General features: G+C 45.7%; 1 protein-coding gene across 2 annotated transcripts in view; it reads left to right on the top strand.

The window, feature by feature from the left end:
* The window catches only part of ASZ1 (ankyrin repeat, SAM and basic leucine zipper domain containing 1), a 238510-nt gene that overhangs the window by 94173 nt on the left and 126425 nt on the right, over positions 1–17912 (top strand). For both annotated transcript variants that reach the window (XM_073573352.1, XM_073573353.1), the window contains exon 5: positions 8669–8780. In XM_073573352.1, the coding sequence (XP_073429453.1) occupies positions 8669–8780 (112 nt within the window). The remainder of the gene's footprint in view (positions 1–8668; positions 8781–17912) is intronic.

The raw sequence follows: 17912 nt of genomic DNA, 5'->3' as shown, positions 1-17912 counted from the left end.
AAAAAGCAGATGACCTGGAGAACAGAATGTGTCGGAATAATATCCTAATTATTGGACTGCCGGAACGCTTGGAAGGTCAACATCTGGAGCAATTCCTAGAAGATTGGCTCAAAACTACTCTGGGAGACGAATTCTCCCCAACATTTGCGGTGGAAAGGGCTCACAGGGTCCCTACTAGGCCTCTTCCTCCTGGAGACCCACCTAGACCTTTTCTGGTGCGTCTCCTCAACTGCAGAGATAGGGATGTGGCTCTGCATCTGGCACGGCAAAAAAGTAATGTTCAACAATGCCACAACCTCGATTTTCTCAGACACCTCTATGGAACTTCAGAAACAACGGGCACAGTTCACGGAAGTCAAAAAGCGGGAGAGGAATATTATGTACTCGATAATCTATCCGGCCTGGCTTCGGTTGGTCCACGAGGGTTCTACCTTGTTTTTTACGGATCAAGCGGAGGCGACTGAGTGGCTACGGTCCCACAAAGGGTCTGATGCAAAGGAATCCTAATGTATCTATTGCTAGTTAGTACTTTTCTATTAATGGTCTGATTGGAGCTTTGTCCGCAAGCGTCCAAATTACCAACAATACCGGACACAGAGCTCAGTGATGGATACCTTGTTTGTTTCATGATGGGAGGAGTACAGGACTTTTCTCCCATATTGTTTGTTGTTTATTTACTTTGTTTTTTCTCTATAGTGGTCCGATGTATTTTTTAGATAAAAATCGCAGCCAACAGCAATTTCAGTCTCTAGGTGATGTCTCTAAATTTTACCAGGGTAATGCTATGCGCCATATTCAGCGTAGTAAAACATGGGGTCTGAGTTGATATGTATCAAAGATATATCGTGGCACAGCTGCGTCGGTGCACAAAAGAAGGTTCCCACACCAGTATAGATAATAAAAGTTATGGCACTCAACTTGTTGCAAAGTGAAGGTTTTTATTTGCAGTCACAAATAGACGTTTCGGCTCTATCAATAAGCCTTCGATCCGTATACTGCAGAATTAATGACAATACATGTGGTACAAGTCAGAAGCTACATATAATACAATAAATCAAAATGTAACAATAAACTACAAAAGAAAAAACTTCCATGGGTGCATAAGTGATCAGAGGAACTGGTTGAGGTATTGGGGAGTATAACATAAAGGAGAGAGGACCAATGTGAGAAAAGGGGAAAAAAAAAAAGGGGGAAAAATGAGAAATAAGGGAAAATTAAATAATGACCTACCAAGACTGCTTATTTTCAATAGATTGTTGAATATCTGTAGTAGGATAAAGATTAGGTATTAGGTATATATCTACTCACTATAGTATATAGCCACTATTAGAATAAAATTAAGTGGAGGTCATGTCATCCATCCTGAAGATACGGGTATAAGAACTTGGGTCAACAAGATTACATTAACTATAATTAAATAGAAACGTGTTTAAATAATAAATTGATATAAAATAGTGCGGGACTAACCTGTTAGAGTTAGTGAAGAGAAATAATGGATTAATGTCCCCAAGAAAAAATCACTTGGATGGTCTGATAAAGACAGAAAATGACTAATAAGTTCTGTGATCTCTAATGAAAATATAAGGTTCGACAATCTCCACCCCACCATACGGATTCATAGGGGGATGACGTGCGCTCTAGCGCCACCTCCTATGACGCGGCCCCAACTCTCACACAAGATTGACAGGATGATGACGCGTACGAATACGTCATTTCCGGTGATGCGGACCGTTGATTCAAGCGGTAGTCCCGCCTACTAATAACACAGGGGTATCAGCCATGGATACCCGTGACACCAGCGGTGGATACCGCGTTTTTCAGGGCATATAACGCCGCCACCCTCCAACGGTTAGCAACTTCTCCATCATTTCTTTTATATACATGCATGTTTACAATAACGGCCTTACTCCCTGTGCTACCATTTTTTCCTAGATAAGGCCAGGTTGACAGCATGAAGGCCATGATCTGACCTCTTAGCCATTCCTAGAGGAATTTAAATACTATGTTAAGTGAATAAATTTCGAGGTGTCGCACCTTATATTTTCATTAGAGATCACAGAACTTATTAGTTCTGTGATCTTGCTCATCAGACCAAAGCACAGATTTCCACTGGTCTAATGTCCATTCCTTGTGTTCTTTAGCCCAAACAAGTCTCTTCTGCTTGTTGCCTGTCCTTAGCAGTGGTTTCCTAGCAGCTAATTTTACCATGAAGGCCTGCTGCACAAAGTCTCCTGTTAACAGTTGTAGAGATGTGTCTGCTGCTACAACTCTGTGTGGCATTGACCTGGTCTCTAATCTCAGCTGCTGTTAACCTGCGATTTCTGAGGCTGGTGACTCGGATGAACTTATCCTCCGCAGCAGAGGTGACTCTTGGTCTTCCTTTCCTGGGGCCATCCTCATGTGAGCCAGTTTCTTTGTAGCGCTTGATGGCTTTTGCTACTGCACTTGGGGACACATTCAAAGTTTTCCCAATTTTTCGGACTGACTGACCTTCATTTCTTAAAGTAATGATGGCCACTCGTTTTTCTTTACTTAGCTGCTTTTTTCTTGGCATAATACAAATTCTAACAGTCTATTCAGTAGGACTATCAGCTGTGTATCCACCAGACTTCTGCACAACACAACTGATGGTCCCAACACCATTTATAAGGCAAGCAATCCCACTTATTAAACCTGACGGCACACTTTTGAAGTGAAAACCATTTCCTGTGACAACCTCTTGAAGCTCATCAAGAGAATGCCAAGAGTGTGCAAAGCAGTAATCAAAACAAAAGGTGGCTACTTTGAAGAACCTAGAATATAAGACATTTTCAGTTGGTTCACACTTTTTTGTTAATTACAGTATATAATTCCACATGTGTTAATTCACAGTGTTGATGCCTTCAGAGTGAATCTACAATTTTCATAGTCATGAAAATAAAGAAAACTCTTTGAATGCGGTGTGTCCAAAATTTTGGTATGTACTGTGTGTGTGTGTGTGAATGTGTGTGTGTATGTGTGTGTGTATGTGTGTATATATTATAACACTACGACTTATCTCAGCTAAGACAAGGCCTAGATCCTCAGGCTACATTCACACCATGGGCGTAGCCAAGATCAAACCTGGGGGGGCAGAACCTCATACTCTTCCACAGAACCTCATACTGCACACCTCAGCTGTTGCAGAAGCTCATACTGCACACCCCTACACTTGAAAATATAGCCTGCACCTTAAGAAGATGTGGTGATGAATGCAGTCTATTTATTCCAACTATCAATTGATGTTGATGTGTTACTGAAGACGAGCAATGCCTGTCCTGGGCGTCCTTTTGGGCAGCTATGAGGTGTACCTGACTGGTGCTAAAAAAAAAAAGGAGTGTTAGTCTGTGTACTACCTGGCTTTCATTCTTTTTGGTACAGATATGGATAGACAGATATGGATAAATGGATGGATAGAGCAGATAGATTTGTAATCTGCTTTTGCTATTGAAAGCATTATCTATGAGCTCAAAAACCTTTCAGGTGATGCGGTTTTTTAAAAAGCTGATCTGCTTTTGCAGCTGAAAAACGTATCCTCAAAAAACGCAGGAAAAACGCTGTGTGTCAATGTAGCCTTAGATCAGGAATAGAACAGCCATTTATAGGACACTTCATAACTTTCCCAAATTCCTATGAAAAAATATTCAGCACATTCTGCATTGAATTACTGTACCCAGTTTATTATATATTTTACGAGTCTGAATCGGTCCATTTTATTCTGACTCCACCAAAATGAGCACCGACTCCACGACTCCGTCTCCACAGCCCTGGGATGGTCTATTGGTGTCTTCGACCGAGGAGGTACTGATACTGTTTTTACGACTACTACAGGTCATTATATAAATCTAACAGTGACTTTGATAACATGGGGTGTTTAGACTATTTGTCAGATGTGACATTCCCTACATTAGATCCTGAAGAGCGAGCCCTTATGGACGCTGTGTTCACTGCGGAGGAGATAGAAAATGCTATAACGGACATGGCCTCCGGGAAGGCCCCTTGGACCAGACGGGGTCCCTATTGAATTGTACAGGAAATACCGGGATATATTGACCCCCACTTCTGGTGAAGGTATTTCGGGGAATTTGGGAAGGGAAATCTATGCCTGAATCCTTTTATGAGGCTAATATCATAGTGCTTAGAAAGGAGGGGAAGGACCCTTTGGAATTTGGATCCTATCGCCCTATTTCATTAGTAAATGTGGACTATAACATTTTTACCAAGATCCTAGCTACCAGACTGAATTCAATTATATTGAACCTTATACATCCTGATCAAACGGGCTTTATGCCTGGTAAGAGCACTACCATTAACATCAGACGAGTACAGTCAATAGTCCAATATAGCTTCCTAATGCCAGACAACAAATGGGCACTGGCATCGCTAGATGCTGCCAAGGCTTTTGACTCTCTTGAATGGCCTTTCCTCTCCGCATGCTTGCAAAGATATGGCTTTGGTGATAAATTTATAAAATGGATCAAAATATTATATATGAATACCAATGCCCGTATTATAGTAAATCTGTATCTGAGTCCTTTTCATTACATAGGGGGACTCGTCAAGGCTTCCCCCTTTCCCCGGCCCTCTTCGCCCTTGTGATTGAGGCACTAGCAATACGTATAAGGTCTTCCCCTGGCATTAAGGGTATAGATATAGCAGGTCAGGTAGATACCATAGGTCTATATGCTGACGATATGGTGATATTCATGGATGAAGCGGAAGTGATAGCCATTATAGATAGATTCAGCAAATATTCAGGCTTATATGTAAATTGGGAGAGGTCTGCCTGTTACCCCTGTTCCCATGCCCCAGCTAGAGGCTCTCTCCTCGTTGTCTATTGTATCTAGTTTTAAATATTTGGGTATCTACATATCTCACAATAGTACGCTTGACTTACAACTTAATGTCCACACACTACTGGAACTAGTTAAAGTTAAATTTGCATCCTGGAGCAAGCTTCCGTTGTCTGTAGCCGGACCCATTAACCTGATTAACATATTACTCCCCAAGCTTAGCTACTCCCTTCAACACAGTGCTGTAATGATACCTAAATCTTTCTTTGTGAATCTCAATTCCCAGATCACATCCTTTATATGGGGGAAAACTAGGCCCAAACTTAAATTTTCCACTTTACAAAGACCTAAAAAGGGAGGTGGGGCAGCGTTACCAGATTTTTTCCTGTACTATTTGGCTGGGCAGGCTAAAGCTTTAGGTAAATGGATGCCGGGTAATTAGCTCCCTAATTCTGAAAGTCACCTGCTTCACGTTGTACAAACTAACTGCCCATTAGGTTTCCTTGAGTTAAAGAAGACTAATGCCCCTCGTCTACTGCCCTTGCTCCGGCTGGCACGATTAACATGGAGGCAAATCAAGAAAGTGATTGGGTTTAAATATTTTATAGCTGAAATGCCCCTGTGGAATAATGATTATTTTCCGGAATTGCTAAATCATCCATCCACTGACTTTTGGATGCAGCATAACGTCTCCTCCATGGGGGACTTGTATGACCAGAGGACCTTAATGTCTTTTGAACAATTACAGGTTACACATGATATCCAGAGATCCCAATTTTTCCGCTATTTACAGCTGAGATCGGCTCTTCAATCACACATGAGATGTAGGGGTGTGGGCCGTACTATTTCAAATCTATCTCTGAAAGGAATCCTTAATTCGCAGGGTCCCCAGGGTCTCATCTCCTCTTTATATACATACATGCTGTCAGTAGGGGCAGAATCGGCCATAAGCTCTATTAAGAGGAAGTGGGAACGACTCTTCCCTAACATGCAAGGAGAGGAGTGGGAGGAGATCCTGGAATCTCTGATCGGAGTATCACCATCTATTAATAACATAATGATACAATTATAATCAATCATACTTGACTCCGACACGATTCTTTAGGATGGGTCGACTTCAATCATTAGAATGTCTACGATGTCACTCACCAGATGCAGATTTTATTCATATGGTGTGGCAATGTCCCACTATCCTACACTACTGGAAAGAGGTTACATCGTTACTGACATCCCTGGTACAAGCCCCTGTCCCTCTAGAGCCATTGATCTGCTTATTTGGGGTATGGGATGATGAGATTTGGGATCGCTATACTGGGGTCTTCCTGCACGAGACACTGTTGATGGCACAGAAGGTACTGGCACTACGGTGGATGGCAAGCTTATGTCCCTCCCTTAGAATTTGGATTGATTTGGTAAATTCGATTGTTCCATATGAGTGAACATTATACCAAAATAGGGGATGCCTGGGTAAATTTGAAAAGATTTGGGAGAGGTGGAACTCCTCTCATCTTACTTTGCAAGGTTGAGACCTCAAATGCGAGATAATATGATATAGGAAACCAGGCTGCGAAAATAGTAGATACTAGTTGATGTAGTGGTAGTCGTAGTTTAGGAATTTCTAATTAGACTTTATTATCTGAGTAATATGATAAAGGCTTGTTAAATTTGATATACATGCTTTTCAGTGTATAGCCAACTGTCCTTTGCGTATGCTTGGAAGGTTATGTACATATTACCTTGTATATCAATAAGAATGTGCAATTTCTTTGCTTTATATTTCACAATGGATGGAAACTTGTATGCTCTGTATAATGCTTGTTATTATAATCCAATATGTATGTTGTACATTTTTTTTATGTCCTGAGGTTCAATAAACGAATTAAAAAAAAAAAAAAAAAATAGCCTTTTAAAAATGGTGCTGATGTAAAGCAGACATGTGGGAAATGTTTATTAATGTTTTTGTGTGGTATGACTATCTGGATTAAAGGGATAATCATTCACAGTTTGAAAATTGCAATTGTTTTTACATTTTTGTCAAGTTTCTGATATTTTTTATAAATAAACAAAATACAGTATATCAACCTAAATTTACCATTATCATAAATTATAATGTGACGCGAAAAAACAATCTCAAAATCAATAGGATTTGTTGAAGCGTTCCAGAGTTATCACCACATAAAATGACATTGCTCAGAATTTAAAAATTTGGCCCTGTCACTAAGGGGTTAAATTAATTTGCATTTTATTGCATGAGATAACTATTTGATCACCTAACAACCAGCAAGAATTCTGGCTCTCACAGACCTGTTAATTTTTCTTTAAGAAGCCCTCCTACTCTGCACTCATTACCTGTATTAATTACACCTGTTTGAACTTGTTACCTGTATAAAAGACACCTGTCCACACAAGCACACTCCAACCTCTCCACCATGGACAAGATCAAACAGCTGTCTTAGGACACCAGGGACAAGATTGTAGACCTGCACAAGGCTGAGATGAACTACAGGACAATAGGCAAGCAGCTCGGTGAGAAGGCAATGACAGTTGGCACAATTAGAAAATGTAAGAAACACAAGATGACTGACAATCTTCCTCGGTCTGGGGCTCCATGGAACAGCTTGCCTTGTGGAGAAAGAGATACCTATACATATGATAGTTGTAATCTGCCTCTTACTATCTGTTCTTTCCCTGTATCTTTTCTTAAAGGGAATCTGTCAGCCGGGTTTTGCTACCTCATCTGAGAGCAGCATAATGTAGGCAAAGAGAATCTGTATCCAATGATGTATCACTTAGATTACTGGGTACAGCAGTTCTGATACAATCGATTTAGATTTGGAATGAAGCAGAGCTGAGAAAGCTAACCTCGCCCACACCAGGCTCTCCATGTACAGGTGCTTAACACAAGGGAAGGGGTCCTGGCTGGACTAGTGTAGTGCGGCAATGTTAATCTGCTGGTAATAAATCCTTCACAGTAAGTAGCAGAAAGCACTTTGAAAAGTGACAGATCCTTGAATTCCGTGTTTCATCCTCTATCTCCTGCTATCTTCAGATTACATAGCAAAAACCTAACGTATTTCCTTTATGTTCACACTCATTTAGAGGTTTTCTATTAATTGGATTTTGTGCTTCATGATTATACAGTGCTTTTTCCAATTATTAGTGTTTTAAAAAGATAAAGTCCTCTACTGAACAAGTCTTATGAATTGCCCTGAAGGTGCTCTCAGACTAGTGCCTCTCCTCTGCTGCGAGCCCTGTGTCCCCAGAGGGTCTTGTGACCTAAATAATCATTCCTCATAAATTGTAAGCTTGCAAGCATGGCCCGCATTCCTCTTGGTATCTGAGTCATGTGATTATTATGCTGTAATGTCTTTTATTGTCTGTACAAGTCCCCTCTAAAATGTAAAGTGCTGCAGAATATGTTGGCGCTATAGAAATAAAATTATTATTTATCAGTGGCCAAAGTTAGTATGCAGCCTTCACAATGCCGCTCTGATGGAAAGTTCATTGTTTGTCATGAGATCGGCAGGGGACTCTGAACTCAGCACAGGAGCAGTGCCATCTGGGAGTCGCCTTGTGGTCAGTCTATTAATGGACAGCCACTTTGCTATGTTTCCCCTTTACTTTACTTTAAATGGGGGTTCATCAGAGAAAATTCCAGTACAATCCAGTGACAATTGGACACCGTGATATGGTAGCTTGTCTATGGTGCACCAATTATTTCTACAATGACAGCAGGTTTTATTTTTCATGCATGTCTACATGCATTTTGACACCTTTCCTAAAAAGCAAGGTTGCTCTTTTACATTTAATATGCTGTTTTTATTGCCTCACCATGATGTTGTATGTGTTGTTTGCAGGAAGAAAATGACTCCGGTTATGCATGCTGCGAGTGGTGGGCATACACAAGTTGTTACTCTGCTGGTTGCCCATGGTGCTGCTATAAATGCACAAGATGAGAATGGTTTTACAGTAAGATATATTTTTTTTAAATAGTTCAATATTGCAAAGTTATACTTTAGACTACTAAGACGTGCCAGTTTCACACACTGCACTTTTATATCATGGTGGTCACATTCTGGGAACCTGTCATGTGAAAAAAATGCTATTAACCTGCCGATATGGGGTTAATCTGCACGTTAATAGCGTTCTGAACTTGCCTGGCATCGACACTTCCCTGCTGCTGAGAAGAAATGAACTTTATTCCTCCCCAGTAGCATACTGATTTCAGTCATAGGGGCGGCACTGGTAGGGGTTCAGTTAATAGCTTTTTTTCACGTGACGGGTTCCCTTTAAAAGGGTTGTCTCGTCATCCGGGAGATGAATGGTGCTGATGATATCACCCCTTTAGGTGACGTTATGTAGTACTTTAGGGGGTATCTCCTATTCACTGCTTTAATACTAAAATATAAAGAGGTTTCTATGGTAAAATTAAATGTCAGTGTGGTTGTTTCATTAAGGCCTCTTTCACACTTCCGTTTTTGACAATCAGTCAAAATCCGCCAGGTTTTGAAAAAAACGGATCCTCAATTTTTTTTTTTTTTTGCTGATCCGTTTTTTTCCCCATTGAGTTGCATTACTGGCGGATCTTGACTGATGGTCATCCGTTGGATCCGTTTTTGTGAGGATCCGCCAAATTTTTTTCATCCGCCGGCATGCCTGGACGGACCATGCAACGTTTTTTTTGTGGTTGGATCCGCATTTTCCAATGCGCATGCCCGGAGAAAGGAAGTCAGGGAGAAAATTAACCCTGAAATCCTTTCTGGCGGAGGAAAAAAATTCTGTCTCGCTCTCTCTCTCGCCAGCGGTTCCTTTAGATTTCCTCATTCTGCGGATCCGTCAAAAAACGGATCCTGTGGCATCCGTTCACATCAGTTAGGAACGGATCCGCTTGTCCGCCTTTTTGGCGGATTTTAACTGACACAAAAAACTGAAGTGTGAAAAAGGCCTAACTCATTACTGCAGAAATCGCATACACAATATTTGAGCACGCGACATCATTAATTACAGACCATGCTTTTCTCGCCATCCACAGGTCCCCATAGCCAAGTCTCCAACACTGCTCTTGGTGTCCAGTTTTGGCTGTATTGCTGATCATCAACAATTTGGCAGTCGGTGAGCTCAGCGGCTCTCATTGCTTTCAGCCTACGCAGGTAGAGCTGCAGAGCCCATAGTTTGGCTGCCACAATCGTCTACGTGATGTCAGCACTATAGTCCATATTGGACTCCAGGAGAGATTCGGCAGTGGACCCTTGGATGGTGAGAAAAGAACAATTTATTTTATATTAATCTTCAGACGTGGACAAAGATTTTTTTAAAGAGGACAACACTTTTTTTGCAGACTAATAGGTCTGCCTACAAAAAAAAAGTGTACCCCCAAATACTAAAACAAGCTTGACACTTAAAGGATTAACATTACTAATGAATTCTTACAATGAAACATTCATGTGCTTTTTATGTTTACATTATGTTACTAAGGTATGTGGTTTAAATCTGAGACATAATGTTCTCCTGAACCCGGTGCCTGTAATTGACATCACTCTTTAAGATGAATGACGCACATTAATATAAGGCTCTTATCAGTTCTGACATATGATAAATAGCCTTTCTGACATTCTGGGTATTGGTGAAATGTGGAAGTACTTTGCTTATGTAATGAATATGCGTGTACAGTCTTCTGTCATAGATTAATAGCCCTATCGTTCTGTGCAAATACAGCAGACAGTATGTAGTAGGGATGGACTGAGACTTGTTGGATCTGAGTGTTTGGTAAATGCATGGATTGTTCGGAGTGTGGAACTTGACTAGGATTTAAATAGAATGGCAGAAGATTCAGCATTACAAATTTGGTTGCATGATATTAAAGAGTTTGTCAACAACTTTTTCCCTTTATCCATGACAGCACACCTGAGAGAGAAATCTGCCCAACAAGGACAGGAAATCTACTGAAATAAAAGGGCGGTACCTCTCGCCCGCATCAGTTAGTTTCCTGTCCTTGATGGGAACCTCGTTTTGAAATACACGGTGAATTAAGAAAAGAAGATTCCTTACCCAGGCCTGTCCCGGTGTCCGAAAGAGCAGGTTGCGTGCCTGTGGCGCCAGCTTTCAGGTAACTGGAAGCGCCATTCATCGGTCCCATGAGGGCTCTGTGCATGTGCGGGCATCAGAGAAAGATCTGAGGCTTTCTCGGATCACCTCGCCACCCACCCCTGCTGCACTCCCTGTGCCTGCTCTCCGCTCCGGTGGCGCATATCGTTAACGTCAGGGGCGCAAGTCATGCTGGGAGCAGACATGCCCAAGTGACGTAACAGGGAAGAAAATGGCGGTACCCTACGCGTCACTGGCCGGGTCACTCGATGGCGTGCGGGGGGGGGGGGGTGCCTGACAGGGCAATCGCTGGAGGAGGCGGACGCAGAAGATTGCGCTGGCTATTCCTTCTTAAGGGTGAACCGTGGAGCAGAATGCTCATGTTCCAGCTTACGTTGCCTGGTTGTCATGGAGTACCAGTGCTACCCTTTGAGAGGGTGCTCAGAGATCCGTTAGATAAAAAAGGATGCTTATCTAAGGCACATATGGGAGGCGGCAGAAGGGGGGTCTGAAGCCGGTGATTGCTGGAACTTGTATCGCCCGTTCCCTTATGATTTGGATGCTACAGCTGGAGAAACAGCTGAAAAGTAAAAGCTCAAGAGATAAGGTTTTGTCTAACCTTGTTGCCCGAGCTGCAGCATTCCTAGCGGACACATTCGCTAATTCTGTGAGACTAGCGGCTAGGTCTGCCAGACTGTCAGCAAGATGGGCCTTGTGCCTCAAGGGCTGTCTGGGAGACCTACAATCAAAAAATAAACTGCTTTATACTATGTGATGGCCAGTTTTTGTTTGGGGAAAAATTTGCATGATATCCTAGAAAGGACCGGTGACAAGAAAAAAGCTTTAGTGGATTTTCAGGGAATTCAAGGAAGACTTATTTTCAGAGGAAAAAGTTTAGTAGGGAATGTTCTCCTGGGGAGAGAAGGAAGTGGTAATTTAAGAATAAAAGAGAGACCAGTTTCATGTTTGGAGGTCCCTCCTCGGCTTCCAATAAATCCTCACAATGACGTCAGGCCAGCAGTAGGGGAAAAGCTTTTCCTCTTCATTCAGGTCTGGGAGAACATCTCTTCCAGCACCTGGGTCCTAGATATTGTAAGGGAAGGCTGGAAAATAGAATTCCACCATCTCCCGTGTCAGGTTTTTGTAATAATCCCCATCAGAAGAACAGTTTACCCTATAGATTGAGAGCTTTTGCTTAGTAGTAGAAGTAGTAGTAAGGGGATTTTATTCCCCCCTCTTTTTGATTAAAAAAAAAAAACATGTCTCATTCAGATCCATCATCATTCTGCATCATCATTCTGAAGTGTCGGGGTCTTAATTGCTGGATAAAAAAAATCATACTTTCTCCTTCGCCTCATTGGGGGACACAGGTACTGTGGGTGTATGCTTCCGCCGCCTGGAGGCTTGACACTAAGTGAAAAAAAGAAACTAATGGATAACTGGAAACCTCTCTCCGTCACTGATTGGCCGTATTACTTCACTTAATATGTTCCTCCTTCCTAAGTTACTATATATATGGCGAAGACGTTTTATAGCTGTATTATCAGACTCCATCCTGAAACATGGATTTTTGTGATAAACTCACCGTAAAATCCTTTTCTCCGAGACGCTCATTGGGGGACACAGGTGCTGTGGGTGTATGCCACCGCCTGGAGGCTGACACTAATAAAAAAAAAAAGGTTAGCTCCTCCTCCGCCGTATACACCCTCGCCCCGATTTGGGCGGAAACCAGTTCATGCTTAGTGTCCGTTGGAGGCACACACGTCTGTTTTTTCTCCAGACTTATTTTTTTTTTTCTTTCCCTTTTTCTATGAAGATGAGACAGGGGTGACGGACCCTATTGAAAGGGTTCCTCTCCCGCAACGTGGGTCTGGTCTTTTTTTCCCAGAATTTTTTTTATTTTTTTCCTTCCATGAAGATAAGACCGGGGCAACGGACCCTATCGAAAGGGTCCGATTTCCCCAAACCATCAACGGGCGAGCACGTGCGAGTGTCGCCTCCACGTATCCTCTCCCACAACGTGGGACACGATGCCAGACTTAGCCCTGACCACCCCTAGGTATTTAAACCATGGGCTGTACAGAGGCACAAGCATAGTTTGTGCAGCCCCCACTGCTCCACCAATGCTAGACTGCGGTGCTGCAAGGCGGCGGACGGTCCCTCTCCTCATCCCGGGTAAGGAACGATAAAGCCAGGGTGCCTGTACCATCCTGAATGTGGCCCCCTCCCCTCTACCTGTTCTGGAAGCGTCGTCATGGAGGAGATGGCCTGGGAGGGCTCCTGCAGCAGCGTCCACAGGGCTGGAGCCCTCAGCCTCGTGCAGTCGGGCGAAGGTAGTCCCCTTCCCCCCCGGCGTGCATGGCGGCGTGTCCTGAGTCCGGCCATGCCGCCCCCCCCGCGCGGGTAGGTGCTAAAAATCCAGCCCGCGGCTTCGGCCGGTGCTAGGCCACGGGCGGAAGTCCCGCCTCCCCTCTCCGCGTCACTTCCGGTGGCCCGCCCCCGTGGCCTGGGCGGGTGCCAAATAAATTGATTCCCCAGCTTCGGAGCAGGGCCAGGCCGCAACCGGAAGTACCGGCAGGACGCTTCTTCGGACAGTCCGCCCGCAGCTGAGGCATGCAGAGGAGCAGCGCGTCCAGGACACGGGACACAGGACTAGGGTAAGTGCTGCACCCCGAGCCATGCTACGTGTGATCGAGGGGTGCCCTCCCCCCCCCCCAGCAGGGCAGTATTGACTCCGGGCAGATACAATATGGCTGGAAAAGTGAAGACGCACACATTCCTATACGCTGCATGCACCTCCTGTCGGGCCGCTTTTCCGCGGGCACAGAGCAAACAATTATGCGAATCCTGCGATTCCGAACGCGCCCAGGAGCCCTCCACTGCGACCGAGCCCAGTGTTCCAAGTCCCACGGAATGGGCCCTATCACTGTCGCAGTCTAGGGCATCTGTTATGAATGGGTCACCGAGGAGGAAAAAACCTAAGCATGCTAAGCCCAGAAAAACAGAGAGGTTGGTAACTATGCAGATTGCAGATCCCTGATCCTAACGACACAACTAGCAGCAGCCGTGGAGCGTGCCTACGATGATCCTAGACGCCTCGTCACGGCCAGAGGACTAAATAAGCCTAAAGCAAGGAAAGGGAAAACTAACTGCCCCAGAGAAGACCGTAAAGGAATAGACAGCCCCCACACATGTATTGACGGTGAAACAAGATGAAAACACAAACACAGGTAGGAAAATAGGCTGAGCAAACGATGGGGCCTAAACTAACTAGAAAGGAGAGGAAAGGAAAGACACTGTCTGCAATCTGCCCAAAACCCTACAAAATAATGTCCAACACTTCTGATAAAATTAACCCTGAAGCCACTAGACTTTTCCCACTATATCAGCACTCTGAAATATTCTGAGACAGAGCAAAAAAGAGGCCAATCTAATAAGGGACAAAAAGCAAATTGGCAAACACAGATAAATAAGAGTGGAAATTCAGAACAGTCCCAGCCGGGGCTGGCTGACCACACAAAAAAACCGAACACAACAACAAAATCAAGTGTGAACATCAGCAGAGAAACTTAGCTTGAGCTGACTGGAACAGAGCTGAGAACCAAGACCTGACAAGCAGAAGGAATCACCAGCACCAGAGTAGGGCGTTGGCTGTCTTAAATCCAATCTGAGATTCCTGAGGACCAATCGTCATCCTCATCAGGTGGCAGATCTCTACTGATTAAATCAGCCTCACTACCTCCTGTTACCACCAGAGGGAGCCTGACTGGTAGACCAGAAAATGAACTCACAACAGGCATCGCTTACAAAGGCAATCGAGTCCCTTCGCGCCCCAGATAGGGGCAGGGGTAGCGGCTCGCCTGTCTTGAAGGGGTCCTCCACCTGACAAGAGCCTCTGGCCTGCAGGGACCGTTCTCACTCCAGGCAGACCCGGGGGAAACGAACCCACACGGCGTCTCCCGGCCCATCCGGTGCCTTGGCATCTGTGAGTTCTGTGTATCGCTCTCCTTCACCAGTAGTCGAGAGCGGGCAAAGCTCAGATTATGACTCGGACGAACCCCTGGACCTAGATACCCCGGGGTGTCGAGAAAAATGGTGGACAGCCTTATCGAAGCTGTTAATCAGACTTTTGGGATTGAGGATGATTCCACCCTGGCTTCAGGCCATAAGGTGTCTTTTAAGCGGGCTAAGCGGCATAAAGTATTTTGCACTCACCCAGAGTTCGAGGACATAGTGCAACGACACAGGGAACGGCCAGACAGGCGTCTTTCGGGCCAGAAGGCACTCGAGGCGATGTATCCGTTTGCCCCGGATCTCTGCAAGAAATGGACGGAATCCCCAAGGGTGGATCCGCCCGTGTCACGCTTGGCCTCCAAAACTGTTATCTGTACCTAGTGGTTCTTCTACTAAGGATCTCACTGATCGTCTCATAGAGAGCTTGGCTCGCTCAGTGTTTGAAGACTCAGGATGAGTACTCTCTCGTTCGCGGCAACGTTGGTAGCCAAGGCCATGATTTCTTGGTCAGAATCATTGAACAGAGCCTCGCAGGATAGGGGCCTACCTGCGGAGGTATCAGAGATTGCGCGTCAGATCGCTATGGCTGGGGACTACTTAATCAATGCTTCTTTGGATGCGATCAATTGCACGGCGCTTGCGGCCGCAAGCGCAATTTCTATTAGAAGAGCTATATGGTTAAGGACATGGCGGGCCGATTCAACCTCCAAAAAGTCCTTGACTTCCCTGCCTTATCAGTGCAGCCGCCTATTCGAAGAAAGATTATGCCTGCTCATCTCCGATGCCACAGGGGGAAAGAGTGGTTTTCTCCCTCAACAAAGGGTCAAGCCGCCGTTTCGCCACCAGTTTCAGGCACGGTTTCGGGACTTTCCCAACCCCTGGTGGACTACAGCGGCCAGCTCCGCCGCTCCAACCAGGATAGGGAGCGACAGGTCTCATATAGAGCCAACCCGTTGGGGAGGATGCATGCTCGACAGCCCAGATCGAGGGGAACCAGGTCCCAAAGATCCTCAGCCAAATGACTCGAAGCATTTTTTAGGCGACATCAGCAAAGTACGCGGTCGCCTACTCTGGTTTCGCCATGTCTGGGTCACCGTAGCACACGACTCATGAGTGACAGAGCTGGTGTCCTCGGGGTACAAGATAGTTTGTCAGGTACCCCCAGGTCTTTCCCGTCAACCCAAAGGGGAGACCCCCCCCCCGGGCAAGGGCGTTGCTAGGAGCCATCGAGTCACTCCAGCACAGCGGAGTCATTATCCCCATGCCGGAGCACGAGATGGCTCAGGGCTTCTATTTCAACCTATTCACAGTCCCCAAAAAGGACGGGACCGTCAGGCCTGTTTTGGACCTGAAGCTCCTGAACAAATTCATCAGGAACAGACATTTTTGAATGGAGTCTCTCCGTTCAGTTATATCGGCCATGGGGCAGGGAGAATGCTTGGCCTCTATCGACATCCAGGACGCCTACCTGCACATCCCCATTTTTCCTCCGCATCAGAGGTTTCTACGCTTCGCCATCAATGACCTACATTTCCAATATGCAGCACTGCCCTTTGGGCTAGCCACCGCCCCAGAGTGTTCACAAAAGTCATGGCCATCTTGCACTCTTGGGGCATAGTCGTCTTGCCGTACTTAGACGACCTCTTGGTCAAGGCCCCTTCGTTTCGGGCATGCGAGGAGAGTGTCAGCATCACGCTGGATACCCTTTCCTGCCTAGGGTGGTTAGTCATCATGAAGAAATCATCCCTTGTCCCAGCCCCGAAAATTTATTTTTAACGGATGATCTTCGACACCTGCCGAGGATTGGCATTTCACCCTCGAGACAAAGCCCTAGCGCTCTGGCAGGGAGTCCGGACACTTCTCCAACTAGTCCCTCACACCATTTGTTTCGGGATGAGGATACTAGCAAAAATGGTGGCAGCAATGGAAGCGGTTCCGTTCGCCCAATTTAATCTTCGCCCCCTGCAACACGCCCTCTTGTCATCTTGGGACAAGAACCCATTCACGCTCTATCACCAGTGCCGGTTATCCTCTCAGGTTAGGCAGTCGCTCGAATGGTGGACAGCCAGTTCCTCCCTGCTTCAGGGGAAGCCTTTTCCTCCAGACCAGTGGTTAGTAGTCACAACCGACGCCTCGGCTGGAGAGCGGTTTTTCGCCACTACACGACCCAGGGACAACGGTCGCAACAGGATGCACGCCTCCCGATCAACTTGTTGGAAATACGAGCGGTCTGGCTGGCTCTGCGACAGTTTCAGCACCTTCTAGCAGGCCGCCCCGTCCCGATTCAATCAGACAATGCTACAGCAGTGGCTTACATAAATCATCAAGGGGGCACCCGCAGCAGAGCAACAATGCGCGAGGTAGGTCACGTTCTTCACTGGGCCAAGAGGAACCATTCGGTGATATCGGCGGTCCACATCATGGCCGTGGAAAACTGGGCAGCGGACTTCCTCAGCCAGCAGGGTATTGTGTCTGGGGAATGGGCTCTACTCCCTGAGGTCTTCCAGCAGATTTGCCAACGGTGGGGAACACCGGATGTGGACCTGATGGCCTCCAGGGTGAACGCCAAGCTACCCAGGTTTGTCGCTCGGTTCCGGGACCCACAGGCGGTCGCTTTGGATGCGTTGGTTCTGCCATGGAACCAGTTTCGCCTCCCATACTTGTTCCCCCCCGCTGCCACTACTTCCGCGGGTCATCAAGAAGATCAAAACAGAAGGGGTTCCAGCAATTCTGCTGGCCCCAGACTGGCCACGTCGAGCATGGTACGCTGACCTAGTGCAGCTGCTCGCCGACATTCCTTGGCGACTCCCAGAGCGCCCAGATCTACTGTCCCAGGGCCCGATCTTCCACCCGAGCTCAGGGGCCCTGTGTTTGACGGCATGGCCGTTGAATCTTGGATTATGACCCAGGCGGGGTTTGGGCGTGAGGTGGTCACTACAATGGTTAGCGCCCGGAAGCCTACCTCGGCGAGAATTTACCATCACACCTGGAAGATTTTCTTTG

Source organism: Dendrobates tinctorius, unplaced genomic scaffold (genome assembly GCF_039654945.1).
Source record: "Dendrobates tinctorius isolate UK_male_01 unplaced genomic scaffold, ASM3965494v1 ptg000035l, whole genome shotgun sequence".
Taxonomy (NCBI): domain Eukaryota; kingdom Metazoa; phylum Chordata; class Amphibia; order Anura; family Dendrobatidae; genus Dendrobates; species Dendrobates tinctorius.
The sequence above is the reverse complement of the archived record's forward strand: the minus strand, read 5'-3'. Positions and strand labels throughout refer to the sequence as shown.